This window comes from Ranitomeya imitator, chromosome 4 (assembly GCF_032444005.1).
Source record: "Ranitomeya imitator isolate aRanImi1 chromosome 4, aRanImi1.pri, whole genome shotgun sequence".
Classification (NCBI taxonomy): domain Eukaryota; kingdom Metazoa; phylum Chordata; class Amphibia; order Anura; family Dendrobatidae; genus Ranitomeya; species Ranitomeya imitator.
The window spans coordinates 192111370-192138175 of NC_091285.1; the positions used below are offsets into that span (position 1 = coordinate 192111370).

A 26806-nucleotide genomic window follows, 5' to 3' on the forward strand; every position below is an offset into this window, starting at 1 on the left:
AAATCTGCAGCAAAAACGCAGCGTTTTTACCCTGCAGATTTATCAATTTCGCTGCGGAAAAATCCGCAGAGGACCATTATACGTGTGCACATAGCTTCAAGTTTGGAGCTGCATTTCAGTAGAGAATTTGGTCAGGGATAATTGCGTCCTTAAAGGGGTATTCACATCTCCAAAATCCTATCCCAATATGTAGTAAAATATTAGCAAATACCTCTAATTAGAAATGTAGTATAGTTTTTCTGGTTCGCCATGTCTCTTTCCTCATATGCAGGCATTGCAGGACCTTAGGTATCCATGGTTACGACCACTAGCAATTAGCGGTCACTGTATCAGTAGTCATAACCATGGATACTTAAGGTCCTGCAATACCTGCAGATGAGGAAAGGCACAGTGAATCAGAAAAAGTATACTACATTTATAATTGCAGTTATTTGCTAATATTATACACCTACTTCATTTTGGGATAGGAACTTGGAGATAGGAACACACCTTTAATGCTGAAAAATAGAGGCAGACACTTATCCAACAAATACCATCTGGGAGGCGACTGACTGGCTCCAAATTTATTCTGCAGCAAGACAACTACCACAAACACATAGCCAATGTCAATAAGAACTACCTTCCGTGTAAAGATGAACAAGGAGACCTGGAAGGGATTAAATTCCCCCCACAGAGCCCTGGTCTCAGTATCTTTGGGTCTGTCTGGGATTACATAAAGAAAGAATGATTTTCACATGCGTACATTCACAAATGGTCTGTGGTTAGCTCTCCAAGATGTTTGGAAGAACCTGCTTTCCGAGTATTTTCAAAAATTGTGTACGAGTGTACCTAGACAAATTGATGCTGTTTAGCAGGCAAAGGGTGGTCACACCAAATATAGATTTGATTTGGATTTCTCATTTCTGCATTCACTTATAATTGATAAAAATAAACTAACATTTCTATTTTAGAAACCATTAAAGGGAAGCCGTCACCCCCTGGATGAGTTTAAGCTATTACTATGGGCATAGAGGTAATAGAATGGTTAAACCAGCCTTACCTGTATGCCTCAGGTTGAGAAAAGCAGCTTGAATGTTATATGTTAATTATTTCTTACAGGTTCCGGGGCGTGCTGTGCCTGGAAGAAATCCCTGCCTCCTCTCTTCATTATAATGGCACCCCCCTCCCATGCACTGACCTGTGACACGCAGTTGCGGCACTGTAATCTCACCACTTGCATGGTTATGTGAAACTTATCTGCCCTTCTATGGGCATAGTCTTCATCGATCTTCAGCGCAGGCGAGTCTCTGCTACTGCGCAGTGAGTTGCCAGCGCCTGCGCAGAAGATAAACACTCTGCCCATAGAAGGGCGGATAAGATTCACGTAACTGCCCTAGTGGACAGCACATGTGCGGGATTACAACGCCCCATCTGCGCGTCACATGGGAGGTGGGTGCCATTATAATGGAGAGGATGCAGGTATTTCTTCCAGGCACAGCACGCCCCGGAGCCTGGAAGAAATCATTAACATACAACATTAAAACGGCCTTTCTCAAGATCTACACCGCAGCTATGAGGCATACAGGTAAGGCTGGTTGAACCACCTATTACCTGTATGCCCATAGTAATAGCTCAAAATCATCCAGAGGGTGACAGATTCCCTTTAAAACTTTTTTACCATACCGTCCATGTAATGTGTATGGCCAGCCTAAGCGAAATGGACAAAACCTCATTTCATTACTAAAGGAAAAAGGTACAACCATCCTTTGCAAATATCTTGAAAGAGCCGTGCCAACAATACAGACCAAATAAAACCAAAAAAATAAAAAAACATACCGCAGGGTCTTTCACACAACAAGAGAACGGCACCCCACATCGCTCTCGACTTGGATTAGAATCTGTGCAATTGAAGTAAATGTTGAGGTTCCAATCATTGGGTCCATGAGCACCACAGCAAGACCACTATTTAATGAAGAGACAAATCATGTAAAAGTTGTCAATTAAAAGATGTTTTGGGATCCAAGTAAAATACATGCTTTTATTTCTAGTGCTATGTTTGGGTATCTGTCATTTTGGTGCGAATTCCACAAAGAAACATGTAACTAGTTTAACTGAATGCTGCAAAGCTAAAACAAAATCGCCACTCAAGACACATGGTTGTTCATGTCAACCTAACAAGTCGCAATAGTACTCAAACAATACATGTCAACCAGACTTACATATTCCTGAGCAAAGTCAATGAGGTTCTGCAGGTCTATATCATCTCGATATGCCTTAACATTGTTATTAATGAAGAAGTTTAGTTGATCTTTGATCCAGTCTTTAAATACGAAGGCCAAGATTCCTGCTGTAAGCTCAAGGAAAAAAATCAGCCCAAGGAAGACTGAGAACTGCAAGGAAGAAAAAGGACAAATTAAATTAATAAATTAAAAATTCTACTTTTAAAACAAGTATTAATTTATATTTCATAAATCCACACAACACATGAAAATCTGCAAGTTTGTCATACATTTTATCAGAGAAATTTGCTTCTTTCTCCTCCTGGGTTGACCTTTCACTCTCAATGGGTAAAAATCTGTTCAGAGAATACAGACTTTCCCATTACTAAGATAGGAGTTTATAATTGATGCTTTTAACCCCTTCACGACATGCGCCGTACTAGTACTGCGCATGCCGTGTCACCCCCTTTGATGTGGGCTCCGGCGGTGAGCCCACATCAAAGTCGCGACATGTCAGCTGTTTGGTACAGCTGACATGTGCGCGCAATAGCGGCGGGTGAAATCGCTATTCACCCGCCGCTATTAACCTGTTAAATGCCGCTGTCAAACACAGACAGCGGCATTTAACTACCGCATCCGGCCGGGTGGCCGGATATGACGTCATCGCCGACCCCCGTCACATGATCGGGGATCGGCGATGCATCAGGAAGGTAACCATAGAGGTCCTTGAGACCTCTATGGTTACTGATGCCGGCCTGCTGTGAGCGCCCCCCTGTGGTCGGCGCTCACAGCACAGCTGCATTTCAGCTACATAGCAGCGATCTGATGATCGCTGTTATGTAGCAGAGCCGATCAGGCTGTGCCAGCTTCTAGCCTCCCATGGAGGCTATTGAAGCATGGCACAAGTAAAAAAAAAATGTTTTTAAAAATATGAAAAAAATATAAAAAATATAAAAGTTTAAATCACCCCCCTTTCGCCCCATCCTAAATAAAACAATAAAAAAAAAAAATCAAACATACACATATTTGGTATCGCCGTGTTCAGAATCGCCCGATCTATCAATTAAAAAAAAGCATTAACCTGATCGCTAAACGGCGTAGCGAGAAAAAAAATCCGAAACGCCAGAATTACGTTTTTTTGGTCGCCACGACATTGCATTAAAATGCAATAACGGGCGATCAAAAGAACGTATCTGCGCAAAAATGGTATCATTAAAAACATCAGCTCAGCATGCAAAAAATAAGCCCTCACCCGACCCCAGATCACGAAAAATGGAGACGCTACGGGTAACGGAAAATGGCACTTTTTTTTTTTTTTTTTTTTAGCAAAGTTTGGAATTTTTTTTCACCACTTAGATAAAAAATAACCTAGACATGTTAGGCGTCTATGAACTCGTAATGACCTGGAGACTGATAATGGCAGGTTAGTTTTAGCATTTAGTGAACCTAGCAAAAAAGCCAAACAAAAAACAAGTGTGGGATTGCACTTTTTTTGCAATTTCACCGCACTTGGAATTTTTTTCCCGTTTTCTAGTAAAAGACATGGTAAAACCAATGGTGTCGTTCAAAAGTACAACTTGTCCCGCAAAAAATAAGCCCTCACATGGCCATATTGACGGAAAAATAAAAAAGTTATGGCTCACGGAAGGAGGGAAGTGAAAAACGAAAACGCAAAAATGAAAAAGGGCCGCGACTTGAAGGGGTTAAAATTCTATGGAGATGGGAAAAACTGGCGGCAGACAGACATCCTGCTGTAAGTTCTCCTAAAACCACAGTTATAGTTCTCCATAGAACTTTATAAGCACCAACTGTCATCTTGCTCAGTAATGGGAAATTTGGTGTTAAAAAAAAGAATTTTTATGATTATCAATTCAAGGGTAAAATCTAACGATCAGTTTTGGAGAAGAAAGAAGCAGATTTCTTTGAAGTTACAATGTTTTTTATCTTTACATGTACTGTTGATTTATGAACATAAAAGGACAGATACCCTTAACAATTGTGACGGTCGCTTAGTCTTTAGAGCTTGCAATTATTCTGGATAAATGCAATTTGAGTACACTGTGTGAAGGTACCTTTCTCAAGATATCCAGGATAAACCCAAGAAATATTAAAGTAACTAAAGACCCTTGAGTATGTTCAGCAGATAAGAGGTCACTGCCCATATCTGCAAAGATGACAGTAATCCACCGACGTGTTTAATAACACAACATGGAGGAAATAAGTCAATGAATGAATGGGCTATGGGTGTGGTAGACACATAGCAACTCCAACATAACAAAGATAGGCTACGTTCAGACTAGCGTTGTGCGCCGCTGCGTCGATTTTTGCCGAAAATCGGACGCAAGAAAAATGCAACTTGTTGCGTTTTCTTGGTCCGACGCTTGCGGCAAAAAAGACGCACGCGTCGCAAAACGCAACAAGCAAAAACGCATGCGTCCCCCATGTTAAACATAGGGGCGCATGACGCGTGCGTCACCGCTGCGTCGCCCGACGCGGCGCCGACGCAGACTAGCACAACGCTAGTCTGAACGTAGCCATAAACAGTCATAAAACCACTGGTATCAGAAAGAATGTGATTAAGGGTACTTTCACACTAGCGTTTTTTTAAATCCGTCACAATGCGTCTTTTTGCAGAAAAAACGCATCCTGCAAAAGTGCTTGCAGGATGCGTTTTTTCCCCATACACTTCTATTGACGACGCATTTGCGACGGATTTGCACAATTCGCATCCGTCTTGCGACGAATGCGTCGTGCTTTGGCGGACCGTCGGGAGAAAAAAACCCTACATGTAACGTTTTTTCCTCCCGACGGACCGCTTTTTCCGCCCCCACCTCCCCGCACCTTACAATGGGGCAGCGGATGCGCCAGAAAAATGCATCCGCTGCACCCATTGTGCAATGCAGCAAACGCTAGCGTCGGAATCTCTCCCCGACGCATTGCGACGGGGAGATTCCGACGCTAGTGTGAAAGAAGCCTACGTCATTTCCACATTCACCAGGTCAAACTTAGTAACATAGTTATTAAGGTTGAAGGAAGACTAACTCCATCTAGTCCAACCCATTGCCTAACCTAACATGCCCTAACATGTTGATCCAGAGGAAGGCAAAAAAAAAAACCATGTGGCCAAGAGTAAGCTCCACACTGGGGAAAAAAATTCCTTCCTGCCCTATCAAGGAATCTAGTGTATATACCCTGTAACATTATACTTTTCAAGAAAGGTATCCAGTCCCCTCTTAAATTTAAGTAATGAATCACTCATTACAAAATCATACGGCAGAGAGTTCCATAGTCTCACTGCTCTTACAGTAAAGAACCCGCGTCTGTTTTTATGCCTAAACCTTCTTTCCTCCAGACGTAGAGGATGCCCCCTTGTCCCTGTCTCAGGTCTATGATTAAAAAGATCAGAAAAGTCTTTGTACTGTCCCCTCATATATTTATACATTATAATAAGATCACCCCTTAGTCTTCGTTTTTCCAAACTAAATAGCCCCAAGTGTAATAACCTTGGTATTGCAGACCCCACAGACCTCTAATAACCTTGGTCGCTCTTCTCTGCACCCGCTCTAGTTCAGCTATGTCTTTCTTACACACCGGAGACCAGAACTGTGCACAGTATTCTAAGTGTGGTCGAATTAGTAACTTGTATAGAGGTAAAATTATGTTCTCCTCCTGAGCATCTATGCCTCTTTTAATGCATCCCATTATTTTATTTGCCTTAGTAGCAGCTGCCTGACACTGGCCACTGAATATGAGTTTGTCATCCACCCATACACCCAGGTCTTATTCATTGACGGTTTTGCCCAGAGTTTTAGAATTAAGCACATAATTATACATCTTATTACTTCTACCCAAGTGCGTGACCTTACATTTATCCCCATTAAAGCTCATTTGCCATTTATCAGCCCAAGCTTCTAGTTTACATAAATCATCCTGTAATATAAAATTGTCCTCCTCTGTATTGATTACCCTGCAGAGTTTAGTGTCATCTGCAAATATTGAAATTCCACTCTGTATGCCCCCTACAAGATCATTAATAAAGAAGAGGGCCCAATACTGACCCCTGTGGTACCCCACTGCTAACCGCTACCCAGTCCGAGTGTGCTCCATTAATAACCACCCTTTGTTTCCTATCCCTGAGCCAGCTCTCAACCCACTTACACATATTTTCCCCTATCCCCATTATTCTCATTTTATGTATCAACCTTTTGTGTGGCACCATATCAAAAGCTTTTGAAAAGTCCATATACACTACGTCCACTGCGTTCCCTAGGTCCAGTCCGGAACTTACCTCTTCATAGAAGCTGATCAGATTCGTTTTTGTCCCTTTTTTGAATATTGGCACCACATTTGCTATACGCCAGTCCTGTGGTACAGACCCTGTTATTATGGAGTCTTTAAAGATATATAAGGCTGGGAGCGTCACTCTGTCCGAAGCCTTTATAGACTGCGCAAGCGCCGGCGCAGTCTGGACCACACAGAGTGACGCAGCCCAGGAGATCGCGGTATACGTAAGCACTGAACGCACACAGCGATCTCCAACGGAGAAGCAGGGACGTGGCAGGAGGGTGAGTATAAGCTATATTCACCTGTCCCGTTCCAGCGCTGCGTGCCGCTCCATCTTTCGGGTCCTCTGCCTGTGACGTTCACAGTTCAGAGGGCGCGATGACGCGCTTAATGTGTGCCACCCTCTGACTGAACAGTCACAGCCAGAGGACCCGGAATACGGAGCAGCACGCAGCGCTGGATCAGGGCCAGGTAACTATAGCAAGTGTCGGGGCCTGAGCTAGCGGCGACTCCGGCACCTGACCCCCACAGCTCGCCGGTGTCCCCGCCTGCTCAGGCCCCCCAGCACTCAGCGCCGATAGGAATGGCGCTTTACATGTGAGGAGGGGTATACATAATGAAAACAAGTACAATAATCTTAAACAATACAAGTCATAACTGGTACAGGAGGAATGAGGACCCTGCCCATGAAGGCTCACAATCTACAAGGGATGGGTGAGAAAACAGTAGGTTAGGGTAGAGATGGTCATGCAGCGGTTTGGTCGATCGGTGGTAGCTGCAGGTTGTAGGCTTGTCTGAAGAGGTGGGTCTTCAGGTTCTTTTTGAAGGTTTCGATGGTAGGCGAGAGTCTGATGTGTTGTGGTAGAGGGTTCCAGAGTAGGGGCGATACGCGAGAGAAATCTTGTATACGATTGTGGGAAGAGGAGATAAGAGGGGAGTAGAGTAGGAGATCTTGTGAGGATCGGAGGTTGCGGGTAGGTAAGTACCGGGAGACGAGGTCACAGATGTATGGAGGAGACAGGTTGTGGATGGCTTTGTACGTCATGGTTAGGGTTTTGTAGTGGAGTCTCTGGGCAATGGGGAGCCAGTGAAGGGATTGACAGAGGGGAGAGGCCGGGGAATAGCGGGGGGACAGGTGGATTAGTCGGGCAGCACAGTTTAGAATAGATTGGAATATATATATCGCAGCATATACTATGGAGCATCTTATGGGGGCCATCAACATTTATGGAGCAGAGTACGGGGCATATACTATGGAGCATCTTATGGGGGCCATAAACCTTTATGGAGCAGTGTACGGGGCATATACTATGGAGCATCTTATGGGTGCCATAAACCTTTACGGAGCAGTGTACGGGGCATATACTATGGAGCATCTTATGGGGGCCATCAACCATAATGCAGCAGCATACGGGGCATATACTATGGAGCATCTTATGGGGGCCATCAACCATAATGGAGCAGCATATGAGGCATATACTATGGACCATCTTATGGGGGCCATCAACCATAATGGAGCAGCGTATGGGGCATATGGATGGGAGCAGCACATGACAGAACGGTGGCGCAGGATGGGAGCAGCACATGACAGAACGGGGGCGCAGGATGGGAGCAGCACATGACAATAGGGCAGCACATGACAGAACGGGGGTGCAGGATGGCAGCAGCACATGTCAGAATGGGGGCGCATGATGGGTGCAGCACATGTCAGAATGGGGGCGCAGGATGGGAGCAGCACATGTCAGAATGGGGGGCGCAGGATGGGTGCAGCACATGACAGGATGGGTGCGCAGGATGGAGCAGCACATGACAAGATGGGGGCGCAGGATGGAGCAGCTCATGACAGGATGGGGACGCAGGATGGAGCAGCACATACCAGGATGGAGGCCATATACCAATATAAATGCTCGCCACCCGGGCGTAGAACGGGTTCAATAGCTAGTTAAAAATAATTGTCTACCAATGACTGTACTTAATTCCTGCAGTACTCGGGGGTGGATCCCATCCGGGCCCGGAGATTTGACAATTTTAGTGATTTTTAGACGCTGACGTATTTCCTGCTGGGTTAAGCAGGTGACATTTAATGGGGATTTTTTGTCATCACTGATCATATTGTCTGCCATAGAATTTCCTTGTGTAAATACTGATGAAAAAAAGTCATTTAGCATATTGGCTTTTTCCTCATCCTCATCCACCATTTCACCCAGACTATTTTTAAGGGGGCCAACACTATCATTTTTTTAGTTTCTTACTACTTACGTAGTTAAAGAATATTTTAGGATTATTTTTACTCTCTCTGGCAATGAGTCTCTCTGTTTCAATCTTTGCCGCCTTGATTTCCTTTTTACATAATTTATTTAATTTTCTGTATTTATTTAATGCCTCCTCACTACCTACTTCCTTTAATTCTCTAAATGCTTTCTTTTTGTCACTTATTGCGCTCCTTACAGCTCTATTTAGCCATATTGGTTTCCTCTTATTTCTAGTATGTTTATTCCCATACGGTATATACTGTGCACAGGTCCTATCCAGGATGCTAATAAACGTCTTCCAAATTATTTGTGTATTTTTATGTCTCAGTTAATTGCACTAAGATCCTCTCTCATCCGTTGGAAATTTGCCCTCCTGAAGTTTATTGTCCTTGTAACCCCTCTACTACAAATCTTATTAAAGGGACTCTGTCACCTGAATTTGGCGGGACTGGTTTTGGGTCATATGGGCGGAGTTTTCGGGTGTTTGATTCACCCTTTTTTTACCCGCTGGCTGCATGCTGGCTGCAATATTGGATTGAAGTTCATTCTCTGTCCTCCATAGTACACGCCTGCGCAAAGCAATCTTGCACAGCGCAGGCGTGTACTATGGAGGACAGAGAATGAACTTCAATCCAATATTGCAGCCAGCGGGTAAGGAAAGGGTGAATCAAAGGTATGAAAGGTAATTGTCTCTCATAGTTGTCAAAAACCGATTACCTTTGCTGGAACTGCAGGTTTCTGTTCCCCAATCTATTTCAGGGTAGTTGAAGTCCCCCATAATAATGACTTCCCCTTGAGTCGCAGCTTCATCTATTTGCTTTATGAGGATATTCTCCGTTGCTTCCATTATTTTTGGAGACTTATAACAAACCCCTATCAGTAATTTATTATTTTTTCCCCCTCTTATCTCCACCCACAGGGATTCTACATTTTCATTAGATTCACCTATATTATCACGCAGGATGGGTTTTAAGGACGATTTTACATATAGACACACCCCACCCCCTCGCTTACCTGTACGGTCATTTCTGAACAGGCTATAGCCCTGCAAGTTAACAGCCCAGTCATGGCTCTCATCCAGCCATGTCTCAGATATCTCCACCATGTCATAATTATGCTCCAACAACATTAGTTCTAATTCGTCCATTTTGTTGGCGAGGCTTCTGGCATTAGTATACATGCACTTGATGTTCCTCTCTGTACCTCTACTCTTTCTTAAATTATTAACTGTTCTAACCCCACCCCCCATGCTACCGCCACCCCCAACTTCCTTATTTGTGCCCAGGTCTCTATCTGCACTATCTTCCCCTCCTATAAAATGAATACCCTCCCCCCCATTCCCTAGTTTAAACACTCCTCCAACCTTCTAGCCATTTTCTCCCCCAGCACAGCTGCACCTTCCCCATTGAGATGCAGCCCATCCCTAGCGTAGAACCTGTAGCCCAGTTCTGTAGGAACCCAAACCCCTCTTTCCTACACCAATTCTTGAGCCACTTATTAACCTCCCTAATCTCCCATTGCCTCTCTGGCGTGGCACAGGCAGTATTTCGGAGAATACCACGTTGGAGGTCCTTGCTTTCAGCTTGCGGCCTAATTCCCTGAACTTGGTGAATAAATCCCTGTGGTGACTGGAGGAAGGTGAACAACTCACTGAATGAATATCAGAAAAAGTATTGGAACAGCAACAAAGTCATTTAAAGGGAACCTGTCAGCAGGATTATGCACAGTAACAAGCAGAGTTAGGCCGTTATACTGGTTAAAATGATACCTGTAATGGATCTTATGATATCAGTGATTACTGGTGCATCTTCTGAATGGTGCACCAAAGGTATGGTAAGTTCAAGCACCACTATCTGAGGGTATTATCCACTTATTGACATGTCGGAAGATGTGTAGCAAAGGATATAGCCATATATATTTTTTTATATTCCTGAGCACCGTGCATTTCTTCTCCCTGATATTCATGCACAGAAAGCAGAATCATGAGATTTACTGGAAGCAGAGCTGCCGTAATACCAGGTAAATGTGTAAACTGATGTGACTTATTTCCATAGTTCCTGGTAAAATGTAACCACTATCAGTTATAGGTTTCATTCATGGATCTTTATGATATTATACACAAGTTACTGGCTTTAGAGGGGAGCATAATCTAAAAATATTTGGGCATTTTACACACGCTTTTCCATACAGAGCATGGACCTTCAATGTTCAATCAGCGTTTACCTTCAGGTTACTGGCAGAAAAATAAATCGCTGAATACATTTCTGAATGAAAATCTATTATCCGTTAAATGACATACGAATTTTAGAAGTGAGGTGTTCTCCCGTAGTGCCCCGATGCAGCCAGCGAACCCCAGCACAAACATAACAGCCCCGGTGACCATGAAGAGCCAGACCGGATCAAAGCCGCCCAGATCTGTGATGGAGGAGATGTTGGAAAGGACGCCCTGTGGAGAGAGGAGACAGATCAACAATTCTATTAAATGAACGCACACAGATGCCAAGAGACATTATTATTATGCTTTGCTTATATATCATATTTACAGCGCTGATAAAGCTCCAAAACTCACTCTTTAATCGCATGTTCACTTTAAAATACTAAAAAGTTGAAATCTACATAAGACTTAGAAATTTGTAAAAATATTATAATTCTTCTCTAAAATGGATTGCAATTTCCAGCTAAAGTGCCTTCACAACCAGGTTTAGTGTTCCCATTGTAGCACTAACTCAAAATCATTCTACGCAATTGTATACAGGGTACATGGCAAGTGCCAGGTTGGTCGGGGGGGGGGAGGAGGAATCTAGCGCAGAGACCCACATCAGTCATGAACAAGATGACCTCCAGGTCTCCTGTATAAATGGAGAGGTAGTTCAATGTTGTCTCCACTCACAGTTTATGGGACAAAGGGAGAGAGAGGAGTCATACACTATCTTTAGGAATCCCATAAGGCAGGGGTCCCCAACCCGTAGCTCGCGAGCCACATGTGGCTCGCCTGCTCCAGGCATGTGGCTCGCTGACGGTCACTGAAAAAAGTCCCCAAGGAGCTGCCCTGCCGGCTGTATTACCCGCCCCCCTGCCTGTAATACCCGCCCACCACCTGCTCCTGCTATGTGGGAAAGGAGCCGCCCCGCCGGCTGTATTACCCGCCCCCCTGCCTGTAATACCCGCCCACCACCTGCTCCTGCTATGTGGGAAAGGAGCCGCCCCGCCGGCTGTATTACCCGCCCCCCTGCCTGTAATACCCGCCCACCACCTGCTCCTGCTATGTGGGAAAGGAGCCGCCCCGCCGGCTGTATTACCCGCCCCCCTGCCTGTAATACCCGCCCACCACCTGCTCCTGCTATGTGGGAAAGGAGCCGCCCCGCCGGCTGTATTACCCGCCCCCCTGCCTGTAATACCCGCCCACCACCTGCTCCTGCTATGTGGGAAAGGAGCCGCCCCGCCGGCTGTATTACCCGCCCCCCTGCCTGTAATACCCGCCCACCACCTGCTCCTGCTATGTGGGAAAGGAGCTGCCCTGCCGGCTGTATTACCCGCCCCCCTGCCTGTAATACCCGCCCACCACCTGCTCCTGCTATGTGGGAAAGGAGCCGCCCCGCCGGCTGTATTACCCGCCCCCCTGCCTGTAATACCCGCCCCCCTGCCTGTAATACCCACCCGCCACCTGCTCCTGCTATGTGGGAAAGGAGCCGCCCCGCCGGCTGTATTACCCGCCCCCCTGCCTGTAATACCCACCCGCCACCTGCTCCTGCTCTGTGTGAAAGGAGCCGCCCCGCCGGCTGAATTACCCGCCCCCCTGCCTGTAATACCCGCCCACCACCTGCTCCTGCTATGTGTGAAAGGAGCCGCCCCGCCGGCTGAATTACCCGCCCCCCTGCCTGTAATACCCGCCCACCACCTGCTCCTGCTCTGTGGGAAAGGAGCCGCCCCGCCGGCTGTATTACCCGCCCCCCTGCCTGTAATACCCACCCGCCACCTGCTCCTGCTCTGTGGGAAAGGAGCCGCCCCGCCGGCTGTATTACCCGCCCCCCTGCCTGTAATACCCGCCCACCACCTGCTCCTGCTCTGTGGGAAAGGAGCCGCCCCGCCGGCTGTATTACCCGCCCCCCTGCCTGTAATACCCGCCCACCACCTGCTCCTGCTATGTGGGAAAGGAGCTGCCCTGCCGGCTGTATTACCCGCCCCCCTGCCTGTAATACCCGCCCACCACCTGCTCCTGCTATGTGTGAAAGGAGCCGCCCCGCCGGCTGTATTACCCGCCCCCCTGCCTGTAATACCCGCCCACCACCTGCTCCTGCTATGTGTGAAAGGAGCCGCCCCGCCGGCTGTATTACCCGCCCCCCTGCCTGTAATACCCGCCCACCACCTGCTCCTGCTATGTGTGAAAGGAGCCGCCCCGCCGGCTGTATTACCCGCCCCCTGCCTGTAATACCCGCCCACCACCTGCTCCTGCTCTGTGTGAAAGGAGCCGCCCCGCCGGCTGTATTACCCGCCCCCCTGCCTGTAATACCCGCCCACCACCTGCTCCTGCTCTGTGTGAAAGGAGCCGCCCCGCCGGCTGTATTACCCGCCCCCCTGCCTGTAATACCCGCCCGCCACCTGCTCCTGCTCTGTGTGAAAGGAGCCGCCCCGCCGGCTGTATTACCCGCCCCCCTGCCTGTAATACCCACCCGCCACCTGCTCCTGCTCTGTGTGAAAGGAGCCGCCCCGGCGGCTGTATTACCCGCCCCCCTGCCTGTAATACCCGCCCACCACCTGCTCCTGCTATGTGTGAAAGGAGCCGCCCTGCCGGCTGTATTACCCGCCCCCCTGCCTGTAATACCCACCCGCCACCTGCTCCTGCTTTGTGTGAAAGGAGCCGCCCCGCCGGCTGTATTACCCGCCCCCCTGCCTGTAATACCCGCCCACCACCTGCTCCTGCTCTGTGTGAAAGGAGCCGCCCCGCCGGCTGTATTACCCGCCCCCCTGCCTGTAATACCCACCCGCCACCTGCTCCTGCTCTGTGTGAAAGGAGCCGCCCCGGCGGCTGTATTACCCGCCCCCCTGCCTGTAATACCCGCCCACCACCTGCTCCTGCTATGTGTGAAAGGAGCCGCCCTGCCGGCTGTATTACCCGCCCCCCTGCCTGTAATACCCGCCCACCACCTGCTCCTGCTATGTGGGAAAGGAGCCGCCCCGCCGGCTGTATTACCCGCCCCCCTGCCTGTAATACCCGCCCACCACCTGCTCCTGCTATGTGTGAAAGGAGCCGCCCCGGCGGCTGTATTACCCGCCCCCCTGCCTGTAATACCCGCCCACCACCTGCTCCTGCTATGTGGGAAAGGAGCCGCCCCGCCGGCTGTATTACCCGCCCCCCTGCCTGTAATACCCGCCCACCACCTGCTCCTGCTATGTGGGAAAGGAGCCGCCCCGCCGGCTGTATTACCCGCCCCCCTGCCTGTAATACCCGCCCACCACCTGCTCCTGCTATGTGGGAAAGGAGCCGCCCCGCCGGCTGTATTACCCGCCCCCCTGCCTGTAATACCCGCCCACCACCTGCTCCTGCTATGTGGGAAAGGAGCTGCCCTGCCGGCTGTATTACCCGCCCCCCTGCCTGTAATACCCGCCCACCACCTGCTCCTGCTATGTGGGAAAGGAGCCGCCCCGCCGGCTGTATTACCCGCCCCCCTGCCTGTAATACCCGCCCCCCTGCCTGTAATACCCACCCGCCACCTGCTCCTGCTATGTGGGAAAGGAGCCGCCCCGCCGGCTGTATTACCCGCCCCCCTGCCTGTAATACCCACCCGCCACCTGCTCCTGCTCTGTGTGAAAGGAGCCGCCCCGCCGGCTGAATTACCCGCCCCCCTGCCTGTAATACCCGCCCACCACCTGCTCCTGCTATGTGTGAAAGGAGCCGCCCCGCCGGCTGAATTACCCGCCCCCCTGCCTGTAATACCCGCCCACCACCTGCTCCTGCTCTGTGGGAAAGGAGCCGCCCCGCCGGCTGTATTACCCGCCCCCCTGCCTGTAATACCCACCCGCCACCTGCTCCTGCTCTGTGGGAAAGGAGCCGCCCCGCCGGCTGTATTACCCGCCCCCCTGCCTGTAATACCCGCCCACCACCTGCTCCTGCTCTGTGGGAAAGGAGCCGCCCCGCCGGCTGTATTACCCGCCCCCCTGCCTGTAATACCCGCCCACCACCTGCTCCTGCTATGTGGGAAAGGAGCTGCCCTGCCGGCTGTATTACCCGCCCCCCTGCCTGTAATACCCGCCCACCACCTGCTCCTGCTATGTGTGAAAGGAGCCGCCCCGCCGGCTGTATTACCCGCCCCCCTGCCTGTAATACCCGCCCACCACCTGCTCCTGCTATGTGTGAAAGGAGCCGCCCCGCCGGCTGTATTACCCGCCCCCCTGCCTGTAATACCCGCCCACCACCTGCTCCTGCTATGTGTGAAAGGAGCCGCCCCGCCGGCTGTATTACCCGCCCCCTGCCTGTAATACCCGCCCACCACCTGCTCCTGCTCTGTGTGAAAGGAGCCGCCCCGCCGGCTGTATTACCCGCCCCCCTGCCTGTAATACCCGCCCACCACCTGCTCCTGCTCTGTGTGAAAGGAGCCGCCCCGCCGGCTGTATTACCCGCCCCCCTGCCTGTAATACCCGCCCGCCACCTGCTCCTGCTCTGTGTGAAAGGAGCCGCCCCGCCGGCTGTATTACCCGCCCCCCTGCCTGTAATACCCACCCGCCACCTGCTCCTGCTCTGTGTGAAAGGAGCCGCCCCGGCGGCTGTATTACCCGCCCCCCTGCCTGTAATACCCGCCCACCACCTGCTCCTGCTATGTGTGAAAGGAGCCGCCCTGCCGGCTGTATTACCCGCCCCCCTGCCTGTAATACCCACCCGCCACCTGCTCCTGCTTTGTGTGAAAGGAGCCGCCCCGCCGGCTGTATTACCCGCCCCCCTGCCTGTAATACCCGCCCACCACCTGCTCCTGCTCTGTGTGAAAGGAGCCGCCCCGCCGGCTGTATTACCCGCCCCCCTGCCTGTAATACCCACCCGCCACCTGCTCCTGCTCTGTGTGAAAGGAGCCGCCCCGCCGGCTGTATTACCCGCCCCCCTGCCTGTAATACCCGCCCACCACCTGCTCCTGCTATGTGTGAAAGGAGCCGCCCTGCCGGCTGTATTACCCGCCCCCCTGCCTGTAATACCCACCCGCCACCTGCTCCTGCTCTGTGTGAAAGGAGCCGCCCCGCCGGCTGTATTACCCGCCCCCCTGCCTGTAATACCCGCCCACCACCTGCTCCTGCTCTGTGTGAAAGGAGCCGCCCCGCCGGCTGTATTACCCGCCCCCCTGCCTGTAATACCCACCCGCCACCTGCTCCTGCTCTGTGTGAAAGGAGCCGCCCCGCCGGCTGTATTACCCGCCCCCCTGCCTGTAATACCCGCCCACCACCTGCTCCTGCTATGTGTGAAAGGAGCCGCCCTGCCGGCTGTATTACCCGCCCCCCTGCCTGTAATACCCACCCGCCACCTGCTCCTGCTCTGTGTGAAAGGAGCCGCCCCGCCGGCTGTATTACCCGCCCCCCTGCCTGTAATACCCGCCCACCACCTGCTCCTGCTCTGTGTGAAAGGAGCCGCCCCGCCGGCTGTATTACCCGCCCCCCTGCCTGTAATACCCACCCGCCACCTGCTCCTGCTCTGTGTGAAAGGAGCCGCCCCGCCGGCTGTATTACCCGCCCCCCTGCCTGTAATACCCACCCGCCACCTGCTCCTGCTCTGTGTGAAAGGAGCCGCCCCGCCGGCTGTATTACCCGCCCCCCTGCCTGTAATACCCACCCGCCACCTGCTCCTGCTCTGTGTGAAAGGAGCCGCCCCGCCGGCTGTATTACCCGCCCCCCTGCCTGTAATACCCACCCGCCACCTGCTCCTGCTCTGTGTGAAAGGAGCCGCCCCGCCGCTTGCAATACCTGCCCCGTAATTTGCCGCTCCTCCAGCGTCAGCGACCGCATTCACTCCTGCGCAGTGGAGCGGGTCACTGTGATCTGTTAAAGTCGCACAAAGTCTCGCGAGACTTCACAAATCTCGCAAGACTTTGGTTACTGCGGCTTCTATAGAGCACAGTGAGCCGCGCCTCTGCGCAGGAGTGAATGCGGTCGCTGATTGCGGAATCCGGATAGAAGGGCAGGCTAGTCCAAGCACTTAGCATAAGTATATATAAGCGTCCTAACAAGCATTTTAAAGATAACCTGTCACCCCCCATTACCTATTGGTAAAAGAGCCACCTTCAGCAGCACTAAGGCTGCATTCTCTGAAGGTGGCTCTTATGTTTTTTTTTTATCACAAGTAATGCAGAAATAGGGCTGTTTTCCACTTGCGAGATACACGTCCGTGTCTCGCATGTGGAAACGAAGCTCTGGCACCGGCACTCCAGAGGGGAGCGTGCGGCCGCATAGCAACACATGGAGCCGCACGCTCCCCTCTGGAGTGCCAGCGCCAGAGCTTCGTTTCCACATGTGAGACACGGACGTGTATCTCGCAAGTGGAAAACAGCCCATACAAATATAATTGCGTGCCATACCTGTATTGAGTCAGGGAGGTATGTTTTCTCCCCCTGACTCAAGCGCCTCGCTGCCATCCATCATCCCCCTCATTCCCCCGGGCGCCGCCTTTATCTGCATTGTGGCTCTCGACCAACTTTCATAGCAGAATGTGGCTCTCAAGGTAAGAAAGGTTGGGGACCCCTGCCATAAGGCATGATCAGCCACCGCTCCATTCACAAAGGAGACTCTGGAGACCTCATTCTTGTGCTCAGTGAGGTCCAGCACATCAGAATAGCCAAGTGTGAATTATGAGAAGAACCAATGTCGGTACGCTCACATGTCCAGCAATCAACAGAACGGATCCAGCAGCAATCAGTCAACAAAAAAGTTGCACAAATTTTTGTCCAGCTAAAAAAACGGATTTCAACTGGATCTTGTTCAATTTAGGGGTAAACATCAGTATTTAGTGAAGACAGAATGTCACATTAACACACATAGAAGTGATTGGGTTGCATTGGGACAAATACAGGACAAAAAAATCCAAGTTCGATTTGTTTTTTTTTTTTTATTATTTTGCAACTTGCTTGCTGCAGTAGTGTAAGTTTCACAATACAAAACCATTAACTTCTATAGCACTACAGAATATAGCCCCAGCATTACAACCTTTTTTTTTTTCAAACATTGGTTTAAAGTGTAAACGTCGTTGCAGAAGGGACGTCTGCTTGCCTCAAGTTTCTCTTACTTTCCACTCCACTGAACACAGATTTTACCAGTAAATGTTCAGTCCAGGAGGAAAAGGCAGCACATTTTTCCAAGAGGATGTTTTACAAAGTTGTTTATTTTGATAAATATTATTGACCAATGAACTAAGAATTGAAACAATGGTTATTCTTCAAGGGAGAGTTCACATATTTTGAACAAACAGTGCTTTTTTTCCCCCATTTGTAGAAAATGATTTTCACACCACTGAGTTAAAAGATGCTTTCCGACCCAGATGTGTGAACTCGCCCTTATTATCCATGGCAAACTGACTCCACATAAATGCAGCCAGCATAAAGCACACACCCTGTACTGTGTATACAGACAACTTCAATATGCCGAGAATATTAAAAACAAATACTCCGTATTTATATTGTACATGGAAAACTAATTAATGAGATGAAGATTTACATACAGGAGAACCAACACCCAGTGCTGTTCAGTGCCAGAGCGACACTTCACATCCAGACAACGATACGCAGGTTTGGAAAGATCACTTTTGCAGTTTCATACTTTTGATCACATTGTTCCCGTCCGTCCCTTACTTTCTATCCCAATAAAACGTGAAAGAACGGAAACTGAAGGCAGGAAATCCTCCAGAGAATCCACATGTATTTACTTTACGTTCACTGGGAACCCTGTATGTGTGGTATCCTGGAATTAATTGCATCACAAAGCAATGTTATTCTAACCTGAATGCCCAGATATCCGACACAATGAATCTGTAATAAAGTTCATGCAGCCAGGTTTCACATCTACAACGCAGAGTTAAAGACGTTGTCCCCTACTTGGACAACTTCTCATACCCCGCGCTTGGCCCCCATAAAAAAATAAAGCTTATACTCCCCTCCCGCATTAACGCCGTACGCGCGGTGTCAGCACTCAGTCTCCCGGGGCTACCGTGCTGTTGTTGTGATACGTGACACCGGTGCCCAATCAGTGTTGGCCATCCTGTCCCCGCCTCCTGTTGAATCGAGCAGGAACAGGAAGTCTGAGGTGAGCTGCAGCAGGACTTCCTCTTCATGTTCAATATGTCTTAAGGCAGGGGCTGGGATGCCAGCGCCGATTGGGCGCCCACGTCACAACAACTGCATGTGAGCCTCGAGGCCGCAAGGGTCCATACCACAGGAACGGCGCTAGCACGGGCGGCGAGTATAGGCTTTATTTTTTTACTAGATGGAGGCCCGATGCGATCACATCGGGAGGGCGGTAATGTCCCGATGGGGGCAGGCATGCGGCGCTGTTGTTGCCTAATGGCATCCTGTGATAATCTAATGACTTTTGCATCAGGGGACTCATGTGCTTGACGTCTACGCTTATATGCATTGCTTTTGCCCCAGCGATGCTGTTGCTCTTCAAGAGTCTCATTTGCCCGTGGTTGTCCTTGATGTTGTGCCTTTGCTGCTTTCCTTTAATTGTCATTGCCGTACTTTTTAGGAGGAGCCATGTTGGCGTTGATATTTGCTTTTTAAAGGGGTTTTCCCACGAACAAAAGTTCATTTTAAAAATTGTCTGTGTCTGACCGTGTACAGAACATACCACAGCTCCCGGGCAGGGGAGGAAGCAAAGGACAATACTGACATGACAGCAGGAGATCGCAGAGGATACATTTTGTGAGGTTAAATATATATATATTTTTAAAACAGTCAGTGAAATATTTTACCTCAAAAATGAATCTTACTGCGATCCCCTGCTGTAATGTCAGTATTGTCTTTTGCTTCCTCCCCTGCCAAGGAGATGTGGTATGCTCCGTACACAGTCAGACAATTTTTAAAATGAACTTTAGTTTGTGGGAAAACCCCTTTAATGTGACCGGCTTCCTCTGCCTGTAGACACGTCGCGCATCTGCCACCGGGATCAGCCCAATGATTCACTGCACCTGTGCGGAATTCACGCAGGCGCAGTAAATCAGACTGCCGCCATCTTTGTGCAGACAGATAGCAGCGGTCACATTAAAACTGTGCATGCACTCCTTCTGTATAAAGATGGTGAGTCATTTGGCTGATCCCGGCAGTGGCGTGTTCACGACGGTGTTTCGCTGGTGGTACCACACAAGAGGCTGTGTGTGTGTGAGAGTGTGTGTGAGTGAGTGAGTGAGTGAGAGAGAGACAGAGAGAGTGAGAGTGTGGTGCGAAGGTGTTCCGCTGGTGGTACCACGCAATAGGTTGGTACCAGCAGCAGTTTCCATATTGAGACACCCATCACTTGGGTGTCCCAATATGGCAGTCGGTGAACTTCCTCAGCTTGGAATTCTGGGATACAGTGACATCTGGACAGAACGGGAAATGAAAACATTACAAGGCAATTATATAAATAGATGTGGGGCCAAACATTCTGATCAAGAAGGTGTTGTGTTAGTAGTGGACAACCCCTTTAAGAACAAGTACCGCCAGAAAGCATAGCAATAAATCTCAGGCATCACCTTGCACACAGTATGTTGCTAATGTGATGAGCTGGCTGGAGGGATGAATTAATGGTTTCACCACTCGCTTCTCCAATCTATGAAATAATATGAGGATGTGGTTAATTGCTGCTGCTGCTGGAATCTCCTTTAATCAGATAATCCACAAATAACTGTGGAAGATGCATTCAAACTACACTTTGTTATGCGGGAAAAAATATAAAACTGTAATAATTCCCCTCTGAACTAAATAACAGGATCTGGAATCTGATGAAACCAGAAGCGATAAGGAGCCATGGGGTCCATAGTATTTATAGAGAGCAGTGGAATGTGGTTTCCGTCTGTGTAAGATCTGCAGTCTCTCATCAGCAGAAAGCCTCAGTGTACATGGTGCTGTATACAGAGAGTCCCGCCAGTGCTGTATTATGGACCAGCAGTACAGCATGAAATCAGGAGGCACCCAGAGGTAACGCACTGCCAATCATGAGCGCCACGTGACTGGCACACATACACAGAGCTGCAGTGTGGATCTGTGCCGCGAGGGTCCCAAAAGTCAAGGATCTGTAAATTGTTAGAAATACTTCCCCAAAGGCTGAATGAATTTATAGAAGAAAGCACAAGGTGTGGACATGGTATAATATGTATGTGCTCTAAATGCTGACGGACATCATAAAATGATAAAAGTACCATAGCAACAAACTGCAGGAAGATTAATTACTGAAAAGTGCAGAAAAATAATGGCATTTGAAAAACACAAAACATGTATGAAGGTGTGAATTGATGAAAACTAAAAAAAAAAATGTTAAAGTGCTGTCACATCTTGCTTTATCAGGGCAGTGCCCTCCTGGATGGCAGCTTACTGTGGCCCTAATCGATATGCCCTGACAGCATCAGAGTAGCGCAGTGACACTGAAGCTGGCAGGCTCAGTCCATCTGGCTAGCCTCAAGGTACCGTCACACTAGACGATATCGCTAGCGATCCGTGACGTTGCAGCGTCCTCGCTAGCGATATCGTCCAGTGTGACAGGCAGCAGCGATCAGAATCCTGCTGTGCTGTCGCTGGTCGGGGAAGAAAGTCCAGAACTTTATTTCGTCGCTGGACTCCCCGCAGACATCGCTGAATCGGCGTGTGTGACACCGATCCAGCGATGTCTTCGCTGGTAACCAGGGTAAACATCGGGTAACTAAGCGCAGGGCCGCGCTTAGTAACCCGATGTTTACCCTGGTTACCATCCTAAAAGTAAAAAAAACAAACACTACATACTTACCTACCGCTGTCTGTCCTCCAGCGCTGTGCTCTGCTCTCCTCCTGTACTGGCTGCGAGCGTCGGTCAGCCGGAAAGCAGAGCGGTGACGTCACCGCTCTGCTTTCCGGCCGCTGTGCTCACACAGACAGTACAGGAGGAGTGCAGAGCACAGCGCTGGAGGACAGACGGCTGTAGGTAAGTATGTAGTGTTTGTTTTTTTTACTTTTAGGATGGTAACCAGGGTAAACATCGGGTTACTAAGCGCGGCCCTGCGCTTAGTTACCCGATGTTTACCCTGGTTACCGGCATCGTTGGTCGCTGGAGAGCGGTCTGTGTGACAGCTCTCCAGCGACCAAACAGCGACGCTGCAGCGATCCGGATCGTTGTCGGTATCACTGCAGCGTCGCTAAGTGTGACGGTACCTTTAGAGCAGCGCTTGTAGTTCTATTAAAAAGTGCTACTCTTCTTATCTAGTACAAAGGCCACCACTGAAGAAACTGCAGAAGTGGCTGGTAACCTTGGCAACAAGCTGTAAACTTTATTCAAAATTCCACTGTTCTGGAGAATGAATAATAAGTTAAATTCAATGATTATTTTTACAACCACTTTGCAATATTAACCATTTATCATAATGCAACAATTGTTTCAAAAAGGGAACCGGTCATGAGATTCATGCTGTCTGAATTACGGCCCCCTGGACTGGAATGTCTCTCCATACATACATACATACATACATACAGGATCCAGGTGTGTGGCACTCCCACAGTGGAGAAGGTGAAAATTGGGAGTCTTGACAAGAAGTAGCTCGCAGCGGATACACACAGCGAGTGTTCCATTGATGCAGTTTATGGTCCTTGTAGCACAAATCTTATGTCAGGTTCGCTTTAATAGCGGAAAGTATAAATTACCTTCTCTGCCCATGCCCATAAGCCGATGGCCAGGAAAGTGGCTCCCAACAGCTGCAGGGGAAAAAAAGGATAAAGAACATTAGTCATAAGGTATTTATGGACAAGTTACAAACAAATACCATATATAAACACTTTTTTATCTGGATTTTTTATTCATAGCCCCCATTTCACAGCAGTCTAACAATTAACATTTTACCTTCCCTTTATCGCACAGGTTTGAAAAGGTTATTGCCCGCTTACTCGGGGAATAATGAATAGCATAGTAAACCACGACCTTTAGTGAACAAAAGGCCATAGTTCTTACACAGAAAATTATTCAGCAAAGCACAAAGAATTCACTCCCACAACACTATCACATTCTCAGGATCTAGAGGTTTTTTTTTTTTTTTTAACCCAAGGAAAACAGAGCTAGCAGTGAACACATTGTATGTATCTTATCAGTGTGGCACAGAAATGGTTACACATGGGTGTTCAGAGCCTATACTAGTGTAAACTGTTCTCCTGATTGGCATTTTCCTTCCTTTCCTGCAATGTAAATTCAACAAGTTTCCCCGCCCCGGTCCCAACAGTTTAAGTTCATGTAGGGACACTAAATATAGCTAAGGGGCATTTGGCGTATAAGGCTTCTTTCGCACTTCCGTTTTTACAATCTGCACAGGATCCGTCGAAATGTTGCATCCTGTGCAGATTGTAAAAAACGGGTGCACTGGGCCGGTTTTTCTGACGGATCTGTCGAGGCTATGTGCACCTGTTGTGTATGCATCTTCGCACCGGTTTTCCGCTGGGAAAACGCATACACAACACATCCCATGTTAAAAAAAAAAAAATAAATAAAATAAAAAAAAAAAATAAAAAATCCCAATATTCTCACCTTCCGGCATCCCAAGCAGCGTTACCGATGCTCCAAGCAGCTGCCGTTCCCAGTAATGCCTTGCGTTACAATGATCTCTGATGACATAGCGGTCAGACCGCGACTTCATTGGGTTATTTCGCAAGGCATTACTGGGAACGGCAGCTGCCGGGAGCATCACGACCACCGGTAACGCTGCGCGGGACGCCAGAAGGTGAGAATATTGCGATTTTTTTTAAAATTATATCTTGTTACTATTGATGCTGCATTGTTTCCGCCCGACGGACAGTAATTTTCCGATGGATCCACTGCACAACGGATGAAACGGATGGCCATCCATCACAATCCTTCGCCAATACAAATCTATGGGAAAAAACAGGATCCACCAGAAAAATTTGCTGGATCCGTTTTTTTTAAAAAAATCTACGGATTTCGACGGGAGCTCAAAGACAGAAGTGTGAAAGAGGCCTTAGGCTACATTCACATGTCCAGAAATGACCCGCTAGAAAAAAGCTGTGCTGACATACCTTTTATTCACCAACTGATCTCTGCCGAAACCAATTAACATTGGAGTCAATGAGCAACGCATTCGTTACTGCTGCATGTGTTGTCAGCTATTTCGAACGGATCCGGCAACAAAAATGTCTATGGCTCAAGGTGAACAGAGATGGGCAGAACCCTGGAAGTTAGGGTCCGGCCGAACAGGTTAAAGGGAACCTATCACCTTCCCTGGCGTTTTTAACTAAAAGAGCCACCTTGTACAGCACTAATGCTGCATTCTGACAAGGTGGCTCTTTTAGTTCGGGTCCCTGGCACTGCTGCAATAATCGCTTTTGAAATTTGTCCCTCATACCTGTGAAATCGCCAGGGGGGCAGGTCTTTCCCCCCTAATCCAGACGCCTCACAGCTGTCACTCAGGGCCTCTGCGTGCCGGGTGCCTCCTTGTCTTCCTTCATTAGCGTCCGCAGCGCCTGCGCTATTTTTTTTTTTTCGGGCATGTGCAGTTGCGCTGCCCATCGAACTTACAGCACAGGCGCCAGGGACGCTAATGAAGGAAGAGGAGGCGGCACCCGGCGTACAGAGGCCATGAGTGACGAATGTGAGGCGTCTGTATTAGGGGGAAAAGACCTGCCCCTCTGGCAATTTCACAGGTAGGTATGGAGGGACACATTTCAAAAGCGATTATTGCAGCAGTGCCAGGGACCTGAACTAAAAGAGCCACCTTGTCAGAATGCAGCATTAGTGCTGTACAAGGTGGCACTTTGGTTACAAACCCCTGGGGGGGAGGGGAGGCAGGGGTTTGAGGGGGTGACAGGTTCCCTTTAAAAAAAAAAAAGAAAAAATTGTGTTCAGGTACCAGAACAGTACTTGAATGGGGAGTGCAAATATCCAGTTTTTGTCACGCTGCCATGTGCATGACAGCGCGGCAAATACTGCTTCTCATCGGCGGCAACATCACTGCCATGCTCCACTTACGAGCATAAATCAGTTACTGGCATCAGAACAGGATGCTGCGAGGGAGCGCAGGCAAGGTGAGTAGAATGGTTTATGGGTTTTTTAATGTTTTTTCTGATGCGAGGCAGTACCTAATGGGATGGGGATGAGGGAGGCCGCGCCTACCGGGATGGGGATGAGGGAGGCCACGCCTACCAGGCTTATACACGAGTCAACAAGTTTTCCCAGTTTTTTGTGGTAAATTAGGTGCATCGGCTTATATTTGGGTCAGCTTCTACTCAAGTATATACGGTAAATAAGAATAAGCCAATGTAATAACTATTATTCATTGCTGGCAATATAAACTATTGAGCTGAATAATGCAGCTGTTCCAAAGTGTTAGATAAAAAAACGACTTCCTTCCCATAAAGGAAGCCACAGCCACAAATCACAAGTACACACATGAGCCAATTGATATGGACAGGAAAAGCCTGTCTTTTTAGAAAACACTTGCCACCAATGGCCAGTTAAAAGTTTCCAGGAACTTTTGATCAAGATCAATGCCTTATGTACAAATGTTTAGTAACCTATTTAAAAAAAAAAAAAAACACTCCTCACAAAGTTTTTATCCTCTTAATATATTGCAGTCATCATATTATATAGCACTGTGTACGTTGTAGATCTACAAAGCTAATTATTCTATTTTCTCGGCTCTATGTAAAAACAGGAATTCTCTTGTCCCTACATTTATCAATCCCCTCTTCAACTCCTGACCCAGATGCTCAGCCCCTCCCATTGACTTATGACTTCTACAGGGAAACTTGACCTCCTGTTTCCGCATAGATTATTTTATAATCACGTGATGCCATAGACCTAATGGAAAACAGAAGAATTAGCAGGGTAGAAAGGCAAAAAGAGCAATTGCAAGTACACAGTGCTATATACGGTAATATGATGACTGCAATATATTAAGAATAAACATTTTGATGGGAGTGCTTCTTTAAACATTTGTCGACTGATCGTATCTCTTCTGCGTGGGCCTAAAAATTATCCCTGGGCAGCACCACATCCCCCTGTGCAAACAAATATGCTGTCAATACCAATTGATCACATCAATGATTGTGCTCAGAGCCCGATGAGCAAAGCACCACCCATAGATTTCCTAAAACGTCTATAGGTGTTCTTTGTTTGCTCCCCCTATACTTCAGATGCTATTTCTACCATCTCTCCCTTACCAAGGAGTGCTCATTCTACAGAGTAACAGGATGTCACAAACTAATCCGTCAGTTGAACCCTTCCATAATGGCATTATTCTAATGTGTATGGAGCTTAAGGCACATTAGACAGACTGATTAATCAGGAAAGGGCATTATCAGTCTTATTAAACAGGATGGCACCGCTAATAAAAAAAAAAAAGAAAAACGCTCATTGCTTGGATGATTTTTAAGCACCCATGATATTCTAGGCACGTAGATGAAGCAACTAATCTGTGCAGCTAACATTTTGGCTAGCCTGTTATAACAGACCATAAACCCGCCAATTAGAAAGCATGATGACTAGTACACCTGCAGCCAGTTAGTCCTCCATATTAAGGAGCTCTGTATAACCTGTCCCCACCACTGATTGGTAGCTCTCTGTGTACACTGTGCATAGGCAGAAAGCTGCAAATCAGTGGTGTAGACAGGGTTGTAAAGAGCTCACCATTCAGAGAACTGGTAGATGTGCAGCAGATAAAGGGATTTAATAGAAATTGCTGCAAGCAGCTCCGCAAGTTATACCCTGCCCTTGGATAGGGTAGCAACAACCTGATGACAGACCCCCTTAATGACAGCAACCGAGCAATATAAACCATAGGATTCTAAAAAAAAAAAAAAATAGTAAAACATGAGAACAAAGTTTGTAAAGAGAATATACATAGGTCTAATCTCCCGACTACAGGTATGTGTAGTCAGTATGATC

General features: G+C 48.4%; 1 protein-coding gene across 1 annotated transcript in view; it reads right to left on the minus strand.

Annotated features, from left to right (window-relative positions):
• Window positions 1–26806, minus strand: part of TSPAN17 (tetraspanin 17) — a 96670-nt gene that overhangs the window by 21047 nt on the left and 48817 nt on the right. Inside the window, exons 2-5 of the mRNA XM_069764186.1 lie at window positions 22564–22614; window positions 11034–11180; window positions 2199–2369; window positions 1816–1941 (exon numbers count right to left, since the gene is read on the minus strand). Of these exons, the coding sequence (XP_069620287.1) occupies window positions 1816–1941; window positions 2199–2369; window positions 11034–11180; window positions 22564–22614 (495 nt within the window). The remainder of the gene's footprint in view (window positions 1–1815; window positions 1942–2198; window positions 2370–11033; window positions 11181–22563; window positions 22615–26806) is intronic.